General features: G+C 34.1%; 1 protein-coding gene and 1 long non-coding RNA gene across 3 annotated transcripts; one reads left to right on the top strand and one right to left on the bottom strand.

Moving 5' to 3' along the window:
- Window positions 1–271: 271 nt before the first annotated feature.
- Window positions 272–3,366, top strand: LOC127100924 (cyanogenic beta-glucosidase). Of its 2 annotated transcripts, none has more exons than XM_051038233.1 (11): window positions 272–534; window positions 657–726; window positions 948–1,025; window positions 1,088–1,175; window positions 1,259–1,514; window positions 1,623–1,738; window positions 1,901–2,121; window positions 2,200–2,231; window positions 2,350–2,452; window positions 2,542–2,650; window positions 2,736–3,366. In XM_051038233.1, the coding sequence occupies exons 1-11, from the start codon at window positions 367–369 to the stop codon at window positions 3,004–3,006; spliced, it is 1,512 nt and encodes a 503-aa protein (XP_050894190.1). In that variant the 5' UTR covers window positions 272–366; the 3' UTR covers window positions 3,007–3,366. The 2 variants fall into 2 exon arrangements, with proteins under 2 accessions (XP_050894190.1, XP_050894191.1); XM_051038234.1 differs by having other exon boundaries at window positions 278–534; window positions 2,728–2,850.
- A 10,107-nt stretch (window positions 3,367–13,473) lies between these two features.
- On the bottom strand, window positions 13,474–13,839 carry LOC127100923 (uncharacterized). The gene is made up of 3 exons (XR_007794534.1): window positions 13,779–13,839; window positions 13,607–13,694; window positions 13,474–13,492 (listed from the first exon to the last, which is right to left on the bottom strand). It is a non-coding gene; the product is annotated as an uncharacterized LOC127100923 (long non-coding RNA).
- Window positions 13,840–21,572: the final 7,733 nt, after the last annotated feature.

Genomic DNA, 21,572 nt, shown 5'->3' with positions numbered 1-21,572 from the left:
TATATATATATTTATTAAGGATGATATAAAAAAGCATATTTAAAATGCGTATTACTAGGAGGCCGAATATCATGTTTCGACAAACTCAAAATTTCATAGTTATGAGTGTGTATATGTGAATTTCTTTTAGATTATGTCACTCCATCTATATAAAAATAATAATTATGTTAATGAGAAAAAGATTTAATGCAATTATTGATTTAAAATTCATCTATATGCATGAAAGAAGGTGGACGTGTCATCTATATCCACTATTCAACGTAAAGTAATCAAACTTTTCACTCTTTATTATCTCTTAGTCAATGAAATAGTGTGCTTCCTATACTATAAAGGCAAAGCATAGTCAAGAAAATAATAAGAATAAAAATGGCAGTATTTCATATCAACGTGTTTCTGTTACTCTCTCTTTTAACCATCACCATTGTTACTCCTATGAATGGTTTTAAACCTCTTGGTGTTCATGAAGTTTCTGATTTCAACCGGAGCAGTTTTCCCAAAGGCTTTGTTTTTGGAACAGCCTCTTCTGCATATCAGGCACCAACTCCATCTTTTATTATTGCTTTCAATTACTGATATTATTATCTATGTAGTGTTCATATTGTAGAAGAGTAATTATTGACTTATTAACTTTATGTTATTTTGATTTTTTTTTGTAGTATGAAGGTGCAGCATTTGAGGGTGGAAAAGGACCAAGCATTTGGGATAACTTCACTCATAAATATCCAGGTTGTTTTCTTTTTTCATGTTTGAAAATATATGAGTATTACTATGAGGCCGAATATCATGTTTCAACAAACTCAAAATTTCATAGTTAAATAATATATGAGTATTCTTTTTCTTCTTTAACGGATCTGCACGGCAAACAACCCTTCAAATAATAGTCAACAACCTACATCTTTAATTATAGCTTCCAATAAAGAAAATTTAATTCTTTAAATTTATTGTAGAGGGAAAGCTTAGCGGAGGTGTAAATCCTGAAGGAATAAAGTACTACAACAATCTCATCAACGAATTATTGGCTAAGGGTAAGGATTCATCAATGTTTATTTCATGTCCATGTAGTTGTTAATCATTGAGAATAATGCAGGTTTGCAACCATATGTGACACTTTTTCATTGGGACGTTCCCCACGCTTTAGAGGATGAGTATGGCGGTTTTTTAAAGCGTCGCATTGTGTGAGTGACACCAATTTCATGTTTAGAATTATTTTTTATGACTATAGATTATTGATTAACATATGTAATTTACAATCTTGCAGAGATGATTTTAGAGACTATGCTGAACTTTGCTTCAAGGAATTTGGTGATAGAGTGAAACATTGGATTACTATAAATGAACCATGGAGTGTGAGCATGAATGCTTATGCATTCGGAAAGTTCGCACCGGGTCGATGTTCAGATTGGTTAAATCTGAATTGCACAGGAGGTGATTCAGGGACAGAACCATATTTGACTGCACACAACCAGCTTCTTGCTCATTCTGCTGCTGCAAATTTGTACCGGATCAAATATAAGGTCTTCTATTGTTTAAAGAAAATTACTTATTATTACTCTGGTTCTAGATCATGCTTTTTTAAGTATGAACTTATTGGAAATGTTTCTAACAAAATAACCAAAATGCAGTCATCTCAACGAGGCATAATAGGGATTACCTTAATCTCACACTGGTATGAGCCGGCCACTATAGCGAAGGCCGATGTTGATGCTTCAAAACGAGGTCTCGACTTCATGTTTGGATGGTAAATATTGAATCAATTATTATTTAATTTCGGTTCACTTCATGTTTTATATTTAAAAGAAATATAGTTATGTATATGTATATGATTTACTGAAATCTGTAAAGTAAAAGGAAATTAGAGAGAGTATTTTATGGTTTTCGTTGCATCTACATTTTGCTATAGGTATATGAATCCGCTTACAAGAGGCGAATATCCAAAAAGCATGCGAACTTTGGTGGGAAAGAGATTACCAAAGTTCTCAAAAGAAGAGTCAAGGGAACTTAAGGGGTCTTTTGATTTTCTAGGCCTAAACTATTACTCGTCCTACTATGCTGCTGATGCACCTCACCTTCGCAATGCCGCGCAACCGGCCATACAAACTGATTCTCTTATTAATGCTACATGTAAGTATATCAATCAATTTCCAAATAAGCTTAAAAGAAATGTAACTTTGCATACTCTAAATTTTTTTTTAATGACAGTTGAACATAATGGCAAGCCTCTCGGTCCAATGGTATGTATTTCATCATTTCGTTGGAAGATAACTTATATATCAATGCTTTTCATTTGTAAGTTTTGTATTCAAAAATATTGTTTCTAACATGTAAAGATAACTTTGTAATTTTATGCAGTCTGCTTCAAGTTGGTTATGTATTTATCCAAAAGGACTTCATAATCTTTTGCTTTACACCAAGAAAACGTACAAGGACCCTGTAATTTACATTACTGAAAATGGTAATACTTCTTATTTTATAAGATATATTGTATGCATAATATTGTGATATTATTAAAGTTAATGAAAGTATGACAAAATAAATTGATAGGTCGTGATGAGTTCAACGATCCAACATTATCTCTTGAAGAATCTCTCTTAGATACTTATAGGATTGATTACTACTATCGTCATCTTTACTATCTTGAAACTGCAATTAGGTAAGTTATATTTTATTATAAGAATCTTTAAGCCTCTAGTTATTATGACTAACTCTTTAGTTTTATTGACCTTTAAGTATGACAGGGATGGTGTGAATGTAAAGGGATATTTTGCATGGTCATTGTTGGATAACTTTGAATGGGATTCTGGCTTGAGCTTGAGATTTGGACTCGTCTTCGTTGATTTTAAGGACGATCAGAAAAGACACCCAAAACTTTCTGCTGAATGGTTCAAGAATTTTCTCGTTAAATCTGTAGATGTTTTTGATTGGCTGCATTTTGTGTTAAAACAATTACTGTACTTAGATGTCTTGACTGATGTCATGACATGCTTAAGTAGTATGCTGCAGGATTAGCTAATACAGGATTTACTGAATGTCAAACTGGATGTTATGACATTCATCCCTGACAGCAGATACTGAATTATAGACTAATCAGTTTTTCTGTTATAGTTCAGTATTTAGTTCAGGCTGATTTTCTGTTATGACAGTCATTCATAACAGCAGTCTCTGAATGTCAAACTGAATGTTATGACATTCATTCCTGACAGGCCAGTTAGTTTTTCTGTTATTTATCACAGGCTGATTTTCAGGAAATTAAGAGCAGGCTGATTTTCTGTTCTGTTATGACAGTCATTCAATACAGGATTTACTGAATGTCAAACTGAATGTTATGACATTCATTCCTGACAGCAGATACTGAACTATAGGCTAGTTGGTTTTTCTGTTATAGTTCAGTATTTATTTCAGGCTGTTTTTCAGGAGGATAACAGACCTGGCATAAGGCTCATTGTCAAAATGTCAAACTGGATGTTTTGACATTTATTACTGTAAGCTGATACTGAAGTATAGACTGGTTGGTCTTTTACAGTACAGCATTTAGTACAGCCTGTTTTCAGGAAAATAACAGACTTAGCATATGGTCTATTTTCTGGACGTCAAACTGAATGTTGTGACATTCATTCCTGACAGCATATGCTAAAGTGTAGGCTAGTTAGTTTTTCTGTTTCAGTATTTTTCTCAAGCTATTTTTCAGGAATCTAACAGCTGAGCTAAAATCCAGGAAACTAACAACTGAGCTACAATTAATGAACCTAACAAATAGCCTATTTGTTAGCACCCTAATATGTGGAAATTAGGTTAACTTGCTTAACCTTAATTTTAGGAAATACAAGTACAAGGCCCAAATGCAGTTGGGTGTTTAGGTTATAAATAACAGATTGTAACCTAGGTTTTGAGAGCCAAAAATAATGTAAAATTAGGGGTGTGTGTGAGGTAAACCTCCCAACCTGTGGGAAGGTTACCATGTGTTTCTCAGTGCTCGAAGGCATGAGATTATTTGTAACTCAAAGCCTGTAGGTAAGAGTTTATTATGGTCTTGAACGAAGCTGTGAAGCAAGTTCAAGTTGTTTAGCATTACATTGTATTTGTAGTGATAGGAATGGAAACTGGAGGTTTCTATCTAGGAGTTCCTAGGTATAGATAGCATTGGGTAGGGATTAAGTGAAGAGTTGTAAACGGGGGAGTTTAACTCTGAATTAATACTGCTGATAGTGAATCTTCTTCCTGGCTTGGTATGCCCCCAGAGTAGGTGATGTTGCACCGAACTGGGTTAACAATTACTTGTGTTTTTACCTTCTGCACGTTATAATTCTGTCTGTTATAAAATAAGGTCGACATGTAATGTTGTAACAGGTGATGTTCAAATCAATGTTGAGACATCATGCTGATAACTGTGCAAGCTCAACAGAAGTAAGTGCTATGTTTGATCTCTGTTGTGTCTTTGTACCAGATGGACAGAACTGGGTGTTCTTCCATTCAATGGTGATATAGTAGCAGATGTCGTGACATCTGTGAATGTGTGCATATCAGTACTGGGTTTTAATTTGTATAACTGTCTTGTTGTATTAGTAACAATGTTGGATCAGATGTCATTACTTGGAGTAGAACATCTGAACTCTGACTACACCAGAATTTTAATTGGTATCAGAGCTGGCATCCTGTTCTGGTTCTGGATGAGATCCATGGGTGATACTTTCTGGTATCTTGCAAAGAGTTATGTTAGTACTGATGTTGGAACCTGTGGAAGGTTCTGTGATTTCCCTGAATGGTCCCTTGAAGTAGGTGGATGGACTATTCATGACAGGAACTGTGTGTACCTGTCTCTGGAGGTTGGCAATTGGCCTTTATGTGGGACAGCTGTGCTAGTATTGAATCATATTCAAACTTGGTATGTTCTTGGAGGCTGATCTGGTGAAGTGTGTGTTCATAGGTTGAGTTGTATTATGATTTCCGCTACATAATACCTGGAAAAACTCAATTTCTGATGTAGTTTCCCCTCATGTGGATGAAAGGCTGCTGTATTCAAGATTTCATCATAATCTACTGAAGATGTCAAAGATACTTGAGTCTCCTCAAGTCCACTCATCATGACGTTCTCACTTCAGGATGGTAAGAATCACCTGATCACTGATTCTTTGACTCTCTTGGGTAGTGTATATGAAGACCTTGAAGACTTTCAAGGAGGGTTTGTTCCAAGGAGGTGGAACTAATGTTCTATGTGATGTTAGAACATGTTGTTCAACAAGTATGCAGCTACTGGTTGAAGAGCAGATGTTTTTAGGTGTCAAACAAAGAGATACTTTTGTTTGGAACCTACTCCTGACCTGGAAGAGGAGACATCTGTGTGTGCTAAGTTGACAAGGGTAGGGTCAACTATGTGTGTGCTCAAGAAGGTCACTTTTAGAAGTCTGATCTCTAGAAGTGGAGCTGGTTGAGATGTGACATTGTGCAATTTCCTGCTGTTTGTCTTATTCCTGTAGATTGATTAGGGTGGGATAGTTGTTCCCTGAAGTACTATGTTGTGTTGGAAGACAAGTCCCCTGGATGTTAGAAGTCAATAATGGGGTAACCTGATTGCTATATCATTTAAGAGGATTGGGACCATGAATCTTGTTATTCAAACACCACGCTCAGAAGTGGCAGTTCTTTCAAGGAGTGAGAATATGAAGATTCAGAGGTTGGTTGAGGTAGTATGTTCTGGCAATGCATATCTACTATTGACTGGTGTTTCTTTAGTACTTATGGTCAGCTGGAGTCTGCTTAGTGTGATTGGAGTATGTATAGGTATAACTCATAGAGTTAGTTGCCACTGGTAGGGATGGTATATGTCATGTTGAGACATTTGTGTACAATGCATGGATATTGGTGTGGAGTTTCCATGATTGTTAATTTAAGGGGGATTTTTGGTTAAGCTCCTCATGTTTGGTCAACCTAGGGTCTGGTTGGCTGTTGACCTGTGTCACATGGATTCTGGTTGTTGTGTGACACATTTGCAAGGAAGGATTCATCTCTCTCAGTCCTAAGGGTGAATCTAATCTGGAAAGATTCTCAGAACTGTTGAGGTGCTCGCAAGCAGAAGATGTTGACACAAGAAGAGTATTTTCAAAGTATTCTTATGGTGGAAGTATCTGAAAGGATAATTGGGAAAGGATTTAAGATCAATGTCTACATGAGCCAAGTACAAGTATTTAATTGATTATCCTTGGAGCTCAAGATAACTGATGTTCTTAAAGATGTTGGAACATCTCTTCTTCAAGACCCTGTGCAGAATCACAGGAAGGATAGTACATTGGTTTATGATCTATCTCTTTGGTGGCAGCAAAAGCATATGATCTCTGAAAAGGTTTCCTGGCAAGAAACATGTTCAACCTTGGTGTGTACAAGAAGAAGAAGACATCATAGTCTTGATGGTGGTTACTTGGATCAGTTTATTTCTGATCTAGGTAAGGAAGTGCATTGGCTAATGCACACTATGGAGTTAAGAACAAGTGGCAACATTCTTGACATCATGGAAACAACCTTGCTTTAGGAAGTGGAATCCTTGGTATAGCTGAAGGGTTAGTGTCTAACTGGTCCTTCTGAAGACTCATGCATCAGAGTGTCTGATGTCTTTGGAGAAGAAGCAGGGATTCATCAAGGTGTGAGCTTGGATGACTTAACTGCAAACCTGCAGGATGGAGGTTGTTTACTGAAACTTGGTTCCACAATCAAGTCTATGAGAGCGTTGAACTCTTGTTATGTGTAGGGAGGAAGTTCTTTCAAGTGGCAGAAGAAGGAGTTGAATTCAACAACTAGATGTTAAAACACAATGTTGTGACATTTGGTTCAACATCAGAATCTTAGTTGGTGAAGTGGCACATCAACTTAAGATAGAAGGGTCTACAGAGTTGTAGATTGGGTACTTCAAAAAGATCGTTCTCATTGCAGTTCTTTGGAGTTGCTGGATGGAGAAGATGTTACATGTTCATGTCTTAGAGAATCTAAGTTTTGTTTAACATGTAGCTTGAAGTTCAAGTCTCACTTGGAAGGTCAGAATATCTTTGGGAGAAGTCTGATAAACACGGAGAGGTCAATAAGTGACATTTGACTTTTTCATATGAGGTTTCATGAAGGAGGTAATCAACCAGTGGCATTTGGTCCATCTCAGAAGTGAGTTCGAAGAATCAAGATAATCAACATATGGCAGCTGATTATTCTTGAGGAAAGTCTGAGACAAATTACTTTTGAGCAGAAAAGTAGTAAGTTGAAGACAAAAGGAGGTGTTTTCTATTCATCTCTTGGAGCTTGTGGTAGGAGTTCTGAGCTATCTATGGAAGATTATATCTTGTAATGGGATGAGAATGTATATGTCCCAATTTATGTCTGGGTTCTTTTGGATCAAGCTGGTGACTCAGTGATATCTGAAGATTATCAGATGGTGTTATTTATTATGTTGTGAAGGATGTCCTAACTAATGTTAGAACATTTTGTGAAATGGTTTTCTGTTCTGGTTAGAAGAGAGATTGACACAGAGTGTGGATGTGTTCAGCCAAAAGGGTTGAACAGAGGGTGTGCTCTTGAAGACATGAAGATGCGTCTTATGTTTTCCATTCATCAAGTGGTCTGGGTTCTCTTTGAATCAGGAAGTAGGTGAAGGTCCAACTTTGGGGTGTTGGATATGTTCATGTGTGATCTCCAAGTTTCAAGAGGAGAGTTGGTTGTTCATGACAGGGGGAGTTATGTCTTTGTGCTGCAAATAATCATCAAGCTTGTGGTCTATGTGTTCTCAGATAACAAGGTATGGCACCTTGTTAGTTATTGGGATGATGTGGTGTGTGTCAAGGCTGAGTGAGCAGAAAAATGTCTGACCGGATGTCATGACATTGCCTTGGACAATATTGTTATTTCCTTCTGAAACTTACAGTCATAAGGAAATATGGATGTGGTGTGTCTCATTATGATATATTAGAATGAGCCTGTGTGTTACAGTTGTATGGTACAGGGGGAGTAACCATCTACTGTTGTTTGTGATTTTGGTTGTAGTGGTGCTAGATGTCAAGCTACCACTAGAGGTAAGAAAGTGGTTTTAGGAAATGGTGATAGGGAGAATACATGAAGAATGCAGACAAAAGCCGTGTTGAATGTTAAGACATCGCTTGCAATGTGTCTGACAGCATATATGGAATAGTCTACATGCATTGGAACTGTTGTTTCTGAAAAGAAACAGTCAAGAGCTATTCAAAGATAGTCTGGAATATTGTTGGTGATTCTCTGACAGATTCTCAGCAAATATTTATGGATATTGACCAAGTATTTACTCCTACCGTTAATTCCTAAGCACGGTCTGGCCTATTTAAAGGATGTACCAACACTCCTCTTCTCACAAGAGCGACATTCCATTCCCTCTAAACCATGGGGTTTGTTAAGATTTGGGCATACTGCGCCTGGATCTGGTTTTGTGAAGGTTTCATTTATAAATGTTTAGCTAAAAAGGGGGAGAGAAACATTGTCCTGAGGATGTACCAGAAGCAAGCAGAAGTTGGTTTCAGGCACAAAAGTCACTAAAACCATACTGGGTATATTACTTGTAATTTTGTCTGTTTTGGTCTGTAATATTAAGTTGCTTTGGCAACATTTTTGACAAAAAGGGGGAGTAACACCTGTACCCCAGGACAACATATTTCTGTGAAGATGAAGGTCCTCTAAAACAAGAGGTTATGTTGTTGGTTGCTATCTTCTATGTGCTGCTGCTGTGTGAAGTTTATCTTCTGTATGATTAGTGTATTAGCTAACTTGATTCTCTGCTTGGATGTGTGCTTTCCGCTGCTGTGAACTCTGTTGTGATGCCAAGTTGTTTTAGCCAAAAATTTGCCAAAGGGGGAGTTTGTAGATGTTTTTGATTGGCTGCATTTTGTGTTAAAACAGTTACTGTACTTAGATGTCTTGACTGATGTCATGACATGCTTAAGTAGTATGCTGCAGGATTAGCTAATACAGGATTTACTGAATGTCAAACTGGATGTTATGACATTCATCCTTGACAGCAGATACTAAATTATAGACTAATCAGTTTTTCTGTTATAGTTCAGTATTTAGTTCAGGCTGATTTTTTGTTATGACAGTCATTCATAACAGCAGTCTCTGAATGTCAAACTGAATGTTATGACATTCATTCCTGACAGGCCAGTTAGTTTTTCTGTTATTTATCACAGGCTGATTTTCAGGAAATTAAGAGCAGGCTGATTTTCTGTTCTGTTATGACAGTCATTCAATACAGGATTTATTGAATGTCAAACTGAATGTTATGACATTCATTCCTGACAGCAGATACTGAACTATAGGCTAGTTGGTTTTTCTGTTATAGTTCAGTATTTATTTCAGGCTGTTTTTCAGGAGGATAACAAACCTAGCATAAGGCTCATTGTCAAAATGTCAAACTGGATGTTTTGACATTTATTACTGTAAGTTGATACTGAAGTATAGACTGGTTGGTCTTTTACAGTACAACATTTAGTACAGTCTGTTTTCAGGAAAATAACAGACTTAGCATATGGTCTATTTTCTGGACGTCAAACTGAATGTTGTGACATTCATTCCTGACAGCATATGCTAAAGTGTAGGCTAGTTAGTTTTTCTGTTTCAGTATTTTTCTCAGGCTATTTTTCAGGAATCTAACAGCTGAGCTAAAATCCAGGAAACTAACAACTGAGCTACAATTAATGAACCTAACAAATAGCCTATTTGTTAGCACCCTAATATGTGGAAATTAGGTTAACTTGCTTAACCTTAATTTTAGGAAATACAAGTACAAGGCCCAAATGCAGTTGGGTGTTTAGGTTATAAATAGCAGATTGTAACCTAGGTTTTGTGAGCCAAAAATAATGTAAAATTAGGGGTCTGTGTGAGGTAAACCTCCCAACCTATGGGAAGGTTACCATATGTTTCTCAGTGCTCGAAGGCATGAGATTATTTGTAACTCAAAGCCTGTAGGTAAGAGTTTGTTATGGTCTTGAACGAAGCTGTGAAGCAAGTTCAAGTTGTTTAGCATTAAATTGTATTTGTAGTGATAGGATGGAAACTGGAGGTTTCTATCTAGGAGTTCCTAGGTATAGATTGCATTAGGTAGGGATTAAGTGAAGAGTTGTAAACGGGGGAGTTTAACTCTGAATTAATACTGCTGATAGTGGATCTGCTTCCTGGCTTGGTATGCCCCCAGAGTAGGTGATGTTGCACCGAACTGGGTTAACAATTACTTGTATTTTTACCTTCTGCACGTTATAATTCTGTCTGTTATAAAATAAGGTCGACCTGTAATGCTGTAACAGGTGATGTTCAAATCAATGTTGAGACATCATGCTGATAACTGCGCAGGCTCAACAGAAGTAAGTGCTATGTTTGATCTCTGCTGTGTCTTTGTACCAGATGGACAGAACTGGGTGTTCTTCCATTAAATGGTGATATAGTAGCAGATGTCGTGACATCTGTGAATGTGTGCATATCAGTACTGGGTTTTAATTTGTATAACTGTCTTGCTGTATTAGTAACAATGTTGGATCAGATGTCATTACTTGGAGTAGAACATCTGAACTCTGACTACACCAGAATTTCAAAATCTTAGGCATATATATTACATGTTGTTTCAAGAAAATGATTTTGTTTTGATGAACTTGGGATTTTCCGACCCATTTAATGGGATTTTTTTTTGTTAAAGTCAGGATTACAGAAAAGTGAAATGAAACTCACTCACATGTAGTCCTTTGTGAAATAAAAAGAATTGCCAATGAATGAATTCAAAGTTTGTAAAATAACTTCTTACTCGCACTCTTTTAATACAATGGAATTATATATATTGCGACTATTGAACATGTATAAAAGTGTATGAATAGTAAACTTTAAAGTTCCTTGATATGATAATTATTGGTCAACGATAGAACACTTGTAGCAGATTAAACAAAGGATTGAGAAAAAATGCGAGACAATGATAAAAAAAAGAAGCCAATTTTATTCATTTAATCTATATCAGTAATATGTATTTATATAAGAGGAATTACCACCTAACTTCTCAAAATAAACAACAGATGTTTAGTTACTTGTCACTCAAGTAACTCAATTAACTAACTTGAACTACAAGAAAATTACATTACACATACAACATTCTTAGTTATATATCCTTGGATGTTAGAAAAAGAACCATAGGTATATGTCTTTAATTAAACATATTCTAATTTTTTTTGTCAATTCAAAGGATTTCATTTTGTGTTTCCTTCATTTTTAAGTTCAAATCTCTCTCTCTCTCTCTCTCTCTCTCTCTCTCTCTCTCTCTCAATTAACAGTTTTATATGGATAGATGACCTAACCTTGTTTTGTTGCCCCATATCAACCAAACAATGACCTTTCTTCATTTCCTCGAAACATTGATCTCATAAGATTCTACCTCCTACAACAACCTTCATCTTCAAAACAATCACAGAAATCAAATCAACTACCTTAATAAACTATTATTCTCGGTTATGGTCTAATGAGTTCTACATTGCTAGTTAGGATTTAATTCACATGAACAATGTCATTTAGTTTAACAATCACATCCTCAATTTGTGTAATTCAAAAGTTCTTCTTTTAAGGGTAAGGTTTTCTTCGGAGTTTACCATATGGTGAGCTTCCTTCCTAATGTTGAAATGAGTTTTTGTTGAATTTAAGTAATTTGATTTTGTTTCTTACATTTACAGTTTTCTTACATATTTGGGTTGATGAGCCTTTGGAATAAGGAAATCTTTGATCCATATTATGATTTTTCTACCGTTGAGTTTTGATTAGCAAATACATGAGATATAATGTGTTATGTGTTAATCTACAAATCATTAGGGTCTTAAGATGTTAAGTAAGTGTGTCTAGTGTCTTTAAAACTAAATGTATTGTCCAAAAAAGTATAAGGTGTGTTCTCCCTACAAGAGGAGCGAGACTCACATGCTCTAGTAGGTATATTATACGAATGTGGGAGGGCTAACTTATGGTGGCGATGAAGATAACTGACAAAATGGTGTACGCACCAAACACATTGTATGCTCGAAGGTACAACAGAGTCGTCATCAAACTTTATTTATCCCCAAAAAGGGAAGGGAAAGTATCGACAAAACACAAGGGAAACAGAAAAACAGATACGGGAGTCGGTTATGCAAGAGGAAGGTATTAGCACCCCTCACATCCACAGTACTTCATGGGAACCATTTTGAATGCTCTTGCTTGAATGAGTGTTGTTATCTTTAAGTACATGCAAAACAGAAAATGGGTTAGAAAGAGAGTGCTCGAGGAGGATTGTGACCCTCATGCCTACGTATTCTCATGGTGCAATGAGAAAGTCAGAGTCTCGTAGTTTGTGGAACCGGAGAGGACAAATAAAATAAAGAAAGGTGCTCGGCAAGGATTCACATTCTCGTGGCTACGTATCTTTATAGTGCAATAAGGAAGTCAGAACTCCATAATTCGGAGGATAGAGATTGAGAAAAAGATAATAATTAGGGGTGGTTTTAAACCAGAAAAGAAAGGATAAAAGTGGTGTTAAAACAAAAAATCGGTGTTTAAACTGGAAAAAAGCTAAATATAGTGTCAAAACCAAGAGGAAAAGGCATCATAACCCCCTAAGCACTAATGCATTATGGCAGGCAAAGGTTACTGTACAAATTGCAATTGAAAGATCTTCTAGATGAAAGCTTTATCAAATGTCTATGTTGTATACAAATATATGAAATGAATCTAAAAAGTATCAATAGAAATTCGAAGCGTTCTTTTTTTAACTTACCACATATAATACTGAGTTATTTTTCAGAAATCCACGAGTTCCATCAATTGGACCGAGCAACTGTATTTAATCAATAGACTTAATAGAATTTTTGTAGGGATTAAAACAAACAGAAGTTAATGCATGAATTCTTAACATAAATCTACAAATAGACAAGGCCTCCGGGGGTTATAGACATCAAATAGTAGAAATATATAGTTTTCACAAAATATAGGACATGTAATCGCAAATCATATTTTCATTCAGAATAGTTTGTGAGTTTACAAATAATAATTATCCATAAACTCAACAGAAAGTAAATCCTAGCTAATGATAAAAGTTACTTAACAGAAACTGTAACAGTCTATTATGCATAAGAAACACAACACACATCAACTAGCAAATCATGGTATAGGCTTATGTTTTGATGCATCCATGAACATGCAAGTTAGCTTAAATGTTGTATGAAGATGTCATACATGTCCAGACTCATATAGGTGATTATAATGCAAGTTAGCTTAAATGTTGTATGAAGATGTCATACAAAATTTCCATTTAAGGCTTTGTACCTGATAATTGGTTCTATAAATTTTGACAGCGGCTGCATGAGCGAGGAGTTGGTTGTGTGAGGCCATGTAGGGATCTGTACCCATACTGTAAGAGTGCGGCTCATTAAGAGTAATCCAATGGTTCACTCTGTCTCCAAATTCCTTGAAGTATAGCTCTACATAGTCCTGAAAATCATTTCTGCATAAAGAGATTCAACAACAAAAACATCAACAATCAAGCCTTATGGATCAAACAATGTGATAATGCTCTAACATGGATCATGCATATAGAAATTTGTTCCGCGAAACTTACATGATATTGGGGCTCAAGAAACCTTCGTACTCGTCTTGTAAGGCTTGGGGAAGATCCCAATGGAAAAGGGTTACAAATGGTACTAGACCTGAATCAATAACTCCATCAATCAATAATATGATATACTAGTAATATAGTATTCCCTCCTAAAATAGTATGATTTATGCATTACCATTATCGAGTAGCTCATTGATGAGGTTGTTGTAATATTTGATTCCTTCTTGGTTGATACTTGCGCTTACTTTTCCTTCTGCGTATTTGTTAGAGTTGTTAATTTAAATGAAAGATTCAACCATATGAAACTCTTTAAGGATGTGAATAAATTCAAACATTTGCTATTACTTGGCAATATCCTTGGCCAAGAGATGGAGAATCGGTATGCATCTGTGTTCATATACTTCATGATTGCAACATCATCCTATTAACATGAAAAAATGGTAAGCACATATACTAGAAGAAAAATCGCAAACATGTATTAGAGCTTCATAAGGTCAAATATACAAAGTTAACTGATATGCATTAACGGTGTAAAGATTTTTTACATTTCAATAAATTAAACATTTTTATTACTAAAGTCATTTGATTTATTTAGCCTAAAATATTTATACAAATAATGAATTATAATGAATTACATTATACAGAACTTTACATTTATGATATATGAAAATTAATCTCAATGAATTGGACGTAGCAGTACCTAGATATGGATTGTGTAATGGGACCCAATTATTATGTCATGGTTTATTTATGAATATGTTGGATGTGGAAATCTTGACAGGAAGCAACGCAGGAAAACGTGTTTTTTTGCCTAGAATTAAAATAAAAACATCTGCAAGTGATGGACTGCCTTTTGTCCTTAGTAGAAAGCAGTTTCCTGTGCGACTAAGTTTTGCAATTACAATAAATAAATCACAAGGACAAACCATTTCAAATATTGGAATATATCTTCCACGACATGTTTTTAGTCATCGACAGTTATATGTGGCTTTATCCAGGGGTGTTTCACAGACTACAACAAGAGTTTTAACCAGGGAAGGAAAATTGAAAGGAGAATATGGTGAAAGCACAAAAAATGTAGTCTACAAACAAATTCTTTTATCGCACCCGCAGGTATTTATTAAGTACATTGAAAAAATTGCTCACACATTGATTCTCATTTTGGTTACACGACATACCAAGCTTATATTGTATTCTTTATATCATAGATAGATAATAACTAAATATAATTTTCTTTTGCTTTAATATACAGCCAAACTAGAACACGGTGAAATCTTTCAATTATGTAAGGAGTTGAGACGAAAGAATGTTGAAACTTGCTTCGACATAAAAGTAAGTTATACTTAATCATTTATTTTCTGCTTTAACGTTAGATATAAATGGGGTGATAGTTATTCTCACTATTCTTATGCAATAAATTTTAGATAACAGACTTAGAAGATAAATGGAACACATGGAAGGATGAACAAAGTATTTCATCCATCGGCAAACTCGACAATAAGGTGTATTTATCTTTTCTGTAATACGTATAAAAAATTGTTTCTTTCATTTTCATCACTCTTTCAGTAACATTTTTATCATCCTCATTGAAACAGGTCAAACGTTTGAAAATTTACTCTATCGGTTGGAGCTCCACAGTTATAACAGATAAAACACAACTTTGGAAAATGGTGAAAAGAGAAATAATATCTCAAAGGATGGAGAGGTTTTTATTTAATTCATTTAAGAATATTTTTACTCTAGTTTATTTTTGAATGCATGAATTTAACTGCTATTTGTAGTTTATGTAAATAAAACCATATACATTTACTAAGTCCATTGTTTTCCTTATTTACCAGAAACCCAGATAATTCAGAAACAAGTCATAATTGTTGTTCTACCAAATCTAGACTAAAACAAAGTATCTTCGTTCTCCAGGTATTATTTGTGTTGCAATAAACCATATTATATTCAAACGCGTCAAGTGTTCTGAATGTATTTCTTTGATAATATGACATTTCATCGTGTATTTGTAGTTTTTTAAATCTCAAGAGCGCATTGATAAAGGGATGTACGAAGAATTGATTATAATCTTTATAAGGTAAGCAAAAACTTGATTACACAACTTACTATTAATTTTACTATCTTTTTCGATAAAAATTTTCTAACTTAAGAGTCTTACATTTTTTCTTAAACAATTGCAGGGAAAAAGAAAATACTTCGAATAGAGATTTCATGTTCGACATTCCTCTTAAAGAATGTCATAGCTTACACAGTATCAATATTACTTTGCATGCTTCGATATAATTTTGAATATCTTTATTTACCATTTTCAAAATGTAATAATATTATTTTTAATGCGACCTACAATAGAAACCTCATAAAAAGAAAAAAAATATTTATTTTTCTCTACTGTGCGCATTATACATTATCGTAACTTATAATATGTATATGGTGTGGTCATGACATTATTTGTGATATAGTTAATCGAACATATTTTATCATTACACTTTTATTTATTGTTTGTTATATTTTTATCATGTTTGTGAGTAATCTGATGTCGATAAATTCTCTTAGGTTTAGATCTATGATAAAAAAATTATGCATAAAAATAACTCGGTCGTTTATAACATAACTTTTATATATATGTTGTTTATCATTCCAAGAATGGTTCTCTGAGAGTTTTCTTCGTTCATCATCGTTTCCATCGTTTTACTATCTGTCTCAAAAACAAATTTTAGAAAAACACATATCAAAAGCTACATCAATGGCTTAGTCAAAGTTGTTTGGATGTAGCTGGGGAGCTTGCCCTGAAGGTTTAGAATGTGACTTTTGATAGCCTTCTCAGGTGAGTTCAAACCTTAATGAGTCTCTCTCTGATCGTGTTCAAATGATCTTCTTCTAATACATTTTCCTTTTTTGGTTCTGAGGTTTCGATAATTACGAAACTGAGACATGTTAGATTGAGGATTTCGAAGGGAGGGATGCTCTTTGGCTCTGTTTGGTAAGTCATATTGGCGAGCTTCTAGTTTATTTATAGTTTATAGTTTATAGTTTATAAGTCAATATGACAATTTCGATCGATTTGGTAATGATCTTTTCATCATGAGCTTATTTATAGTCTGTTTTATTAACTTATAGCTTATCATTTTTTCTTCCATTTTTATCATTATTATTTCACAAAAGTCGTCTTTTATCTTTTATAATTTATTTTAATTTAAAATAAAATAAATATGTTTTATGTCATTTTACATTTATAAGTTAGTTGAATCGTTAATTTTATCCAATTCTTCAATTATCTTATCAATTATCAGTCATCAATCATCCACAATAAGCTATAAACCATCGGTTATCGGTCACCAATGATAAACTATAAGGTAGTTTATTAATCGACCGTAATTTTTATCAAACATAATCTTCATTCGCGGTTAAAGCATGGAGGGTTGTGTCGTCCTTTCTAACTTGAGTTTGGTGGTTTCTTTTACTTTTGTGATCGTTCAATCAAACTTTGATTTTGTGATGGTTTCTCTCATTTAAAAAAAAGAATCTATGTCAGTAGACAAAAATAATATTCATCCTTTTAATAAAATTATTATCCAATTTTATTTACTAATAAATTCTTTTTAATTTGTGTGAAATAACTTAACATACACTTTTTTGCCAAGAAAATGAGTTGATTTTATATCCAACAGTGACAATAAAATATAGTTAACTATTTCCATCTATTGTTTGGAAAATAAAAAATGTAATTACAATATTAACATAGAATCAATGATTAATGATATATGTTTCATATATTACATATAATTACAAATGTATACTTGTCTTATTCAAACAATGAAATAAATCTATAATGTTTATAAAGAAATTTGTAGCATTATTAAATGGAATCTATGTAAAGTTTGGTATCTGTTGTGAGAAAATTCTTGAACCAAGATGCTGAAAGCTTTTGATATCTTTTTAAATCATTTTTATAATCCACAAATATCATTCCAAATCTCATGGTATAGCCCTTATGCCATTCAAAATTGTCCAAGAAAGACCATGCAAAATATCCCTTTACATTTACACCATCCCTGCATTTACATATTAAAAGAAAGAAAATAATATAGTTAGATTTCATACAAGAAATTGAAATTATTGATTTAAATTTATAAGTAAAAAAATACTTACTTAATCGATTCTTTAAGATAAAAAAAAGATGACGATAATGATATTTTACATAAAAAGATGACTTAAATTATTGAGTAAAATCTATAATAAATTTAGTGTCTAATTGCCTTTGTAAATTTAAAACTATAAACATAAAAAATAACTATATCGTAAGTCCACTACAAATTACTATCCAATAATGAAATTTTACATAAAAAGTTTTTTTTATGGATAATGTCAATTAAACTACATGAAATAAAGCAAATTAAAATTTGTGATCATCTACGTTAAAAGAAAGATTAGTTCTTCATGTTAATAGATGGTTAATTCAAACTTATGTTTCATCATTTTTGTTTTGTTTTATCACAAGAGTTTTAATACTATTTTGGATGGGATACTTGATGATAAATTTTTACAAATCAAACATTTTTAAATTTACCATTTGTAAACGTTTAACCACTTTTATGATAACTTCACTCTCAGTTTCCTTTCATTTATTTTACATTATAATTTTTTAAGTTTTATTTTTTCACTCTTTTATGCCTTTGTAGTTAATATATTTATATTTTTTATTGTTTAAAATCTATTTTTTTCTCCTTATAATATATCAATAAGTTAGTTTTTTTAAATAAATGATATTTCTATAAAATAAGACTTTTATTTCTTATCAACTGCATAGACATTTAAAAAACTGTTGTCATCTCACATCTTTATTTGTTTATCACTACAACAAAGAAGACCTTAGACAGCGCTTTTTTTAGCCTTAGACAGCGCTTTAAAGCGCTGTCTAAACCTCCGCTGCTAAAGGTTTAGACAGCGCTTTTTTAAATCTTAAAAGCGCTGTCTAAGCCCCCCCCTTAGACAGCGCTTTGGCCAAAAGCGCTTTATAAGACCCTCTTATTTTAAATTTTTTAGGTATACCTTAGACAGCGCTTTTGAAAAGCGCTGTCTAAGCCCCACCCCCTTAGACAGCGCTTTGGCCAAAAGCGCTTTCTAAGACCCTCCTATTTTAATTTTTTTAGGTATACCTTAGACAACGCTTTTCAAAAAGCGCTGTCTAAGCCCCCCCTTAGACAGCGCTTTTGCCTAAAGCGCTTTCTAATCCCCCCCTTAGACAGCGCTTTTTACAAAAGCGCTGTCTAAGGTATACGGAATTTTTTGAAGCTTTTGTTTTAAACCACATTTTTTCCAGGTTTATAAACCAGAATTTCTACCTGTTTTCAACCAGATTTTGACAGACAATTATCACATTTTATATATGCCATTTTGGCATTTTTTTCTACCAATTTTTGGCTAGCAAATATATATATATACCAATTCAAACCAATTTTGCCTTAAATGTATCAAAATATATACAAATTTATGTACACATTTACAAGTCATTACATATACTACAAATGTACACATTAATTACACAAATTTATGAACAAACATTGAGCTCTAACATGAATTGACACCACTCCTCTTTGATTTCGTCCACTTGATCCTTTGTATAAAATGCACACTTGAATTCCTCAAAGTACTACATAATAATATAACATATTTTGAATTAATTCCAACTATTTAATTATATGAGATATGTGTAAATATAAAAATAACTCATAAGTTAGAAATACATACATCGGTGGGAATCTTTAATCGGCCCAAAGCAAGAGTATCTCGCATAAACCTCAACATGAAATACCCGCAATCTATTTGATTACGTTGTTGAGGACACTACATATGAAAAAAATATGGATTATAAATCCTAAGTTTTATCAAGTGTCATCACTAATATAATAAAAAATGTGGTAATTAAAAATATACCGCCACTTTAATCCATGTAATGGAGTTGGCGCCCCTCCTTGAGGTTTGGATAACTCGTTGGGCCCGAAAAGCTTGTAGGACGCTAATAAAATAAAAATGAAGCAATTAGAACAATTCACATAAACTAAGAAAAATTTTGAACATTCTCACTTACGTGTCAATTAGGACCTTCATATCCGGGTATGTTGTCCAATCATTTCCTAACGAGTCAAGATAATACACAATTTCTCGGATAGGATTGATTGCGAGCAACAACCAATGTCCACTGTAATGATTAGGCAAATGTTAGATGGTAACTTGGAAAATAATTATAATAGATGAATTTAGAATGAAATGCTAACCCGGTATTAAACGGTATAAAAAACAACTTCTCCGCATCTTTATTGTCCATGAGGATCCGAAGAACGTACTCCGTCACGGTATCCGGTTTACTTAAGATTAAAACTAAGTTGACGGTTGCGGGTGCTAAGAATCCGAATGACACGTCCAAACCATTGGGGCGCATCAATTTGTCATACAAAAACCTAATATAAAAACATCATTAACACCTCTTTTGAAACATAAAGTAAACCGGATTAACATAAAGTAAACATCATTAACATAAGTTGTTTAATTAATAAAACAAAGTAGATCGGATTTACCTAATATATGTATTGACAACGTTGACGCCGATTTCTTCATGACTAAAAACTTGCATGAAGTCTTCATTACCAATCATTTGGTCGTAATCAAAGCCGAAAATCCCTACCTCCATATGTAGGGTCCGAACACCTTCGGTCGGTATATCGGTCATCTCTAGAAATGTCCTGAGGCACGACCTATACTTGGTGGTAGTTTTTTTCCTAGCTACGGTCTTCTTAGCACCAGAACTTTTTACCCGTGCGGAGGCGTTGCTAACCTCCTTTTTTTTGTTGTGCGGAGGCATTGCTAACCTCATTTTCTTGAAGCTACATGTCATATAAATAGTTAGATCAAATTAAGAATGTAACAACTTCCATGAATATATGTCATATAATTGTATATTACCTCTTTTCTTGAAACCGTGGACTCGGTATGCCGTGGAATCGCATTATCTTTTGATTTGGATTTTGTGGGAGTCTATTTAACATAACCAAGGAAAATATGTAAGTAAAATTTTAAGCATAAATTTTAAACTTTGAATATACACATTAAAGTTAACATAAGTTTTAAGCATACCTCATATCCTACGCATATGAGGTTTGTCGGCCATGCAACAAACGAACCTACTGCTTCGTGCACCGTTGTTGCATCCGAATCATCGCTAGGATATGGTAATGCTGCATTCGGCTCAACTGCAATATCAACTGATACCTTCAAACATCCAGCAGGGAGCTCTCTAGTATGGAGTAATACTCCGCTAACGTTATGCACTTTTCCCTTGCCAACCATCCGATAGTATGGTGACGACAAATACAACTGACAATGGGAAATGCCCTAAAACCAATAATAACAAGAAATCGTTAATGTGTATATATGTCAAATGCATAATTTAAGCAAATAGTTCAATTTAAGACAATTATATGTAATTACCTCTGGAATGTTCGGCTGAAAGGTACAGTTGATACTGTTTTTGTCCGAAGCATCTCTGTATACTGTTGAGGCGCTAGCCTCTCTTTCTCTCCTCAATGCATCAAGCTCAGCTTGCATGGCTTCCAATCTTGCATGAAGCTCCCGATTATTAGGAGCCTTTCCTTTTTTAATACTCAGGGAGGTCGGAGTGACTCCAAATCCCTAACCCCTCACCCGACCAGAATACTCAGGGACATCTAATGCCCGACTAAGTATGCCCTTTGTATCATCGGGAGATAAAGACTGAGATAGCTCCTTCTGAAAAATCAGATGAATACCGTATACTTGTCAAATATTTGTGTATAAAAATGTTATTCAATTAATGAAAAAATGTTATACTTACACATTTCTGGTATACGTGTAAAACTTCTTCTTGAGGAACTCCAGATTTGCCCACACGGGCTTCCTTCCACAAAACATGTGCAGGAAGAGATGTTTCTGA

The sequence above is a fragment of the Lathyrus oleraceus genome, chromosome 7, assembly GCF_024323335.1.
Source record: "Lathyrus oleraceus cultivar Zhongwan6 chromosome 7, CAAS_Psat_ZW6_1.0, whole genome shotgun sequence".
Taxonomy (NCBI): Eukaryota; Viridiplantae; Streptophyta; class Magnoliopsida; order Fabales; family Fabaceae; genus Lathyrus; species Lathyrus oleraceus.
The sequence above is the reverse complement of the archived record's forward strand: the minus strand, read 5'-3'. Positions and strand labels throughout refer to the sequence as shown.

Coding starts and splice junctions, on each gene's coding strand:
- LOC127100924 (XM_051038233.1), top strand. CDS start 367: ATGGCAGTATTTCATATCAACGTGTTTCTGTTACTCTCTCTTTTAACC. Junction 2,122..2,199: donor TTCTCTTATTAATGCTACAT/GTAAGTATATCA, acceptor TTTTAATGACAG/TTGAACATAATGGCAAGCCT. Junction 2,453..2,541: donor AATTTACATTACTGAAAATG/GTAATACTTCTT, acceptor ATAAATTGATAG/GTCGTGATGAGTTCAACGAT.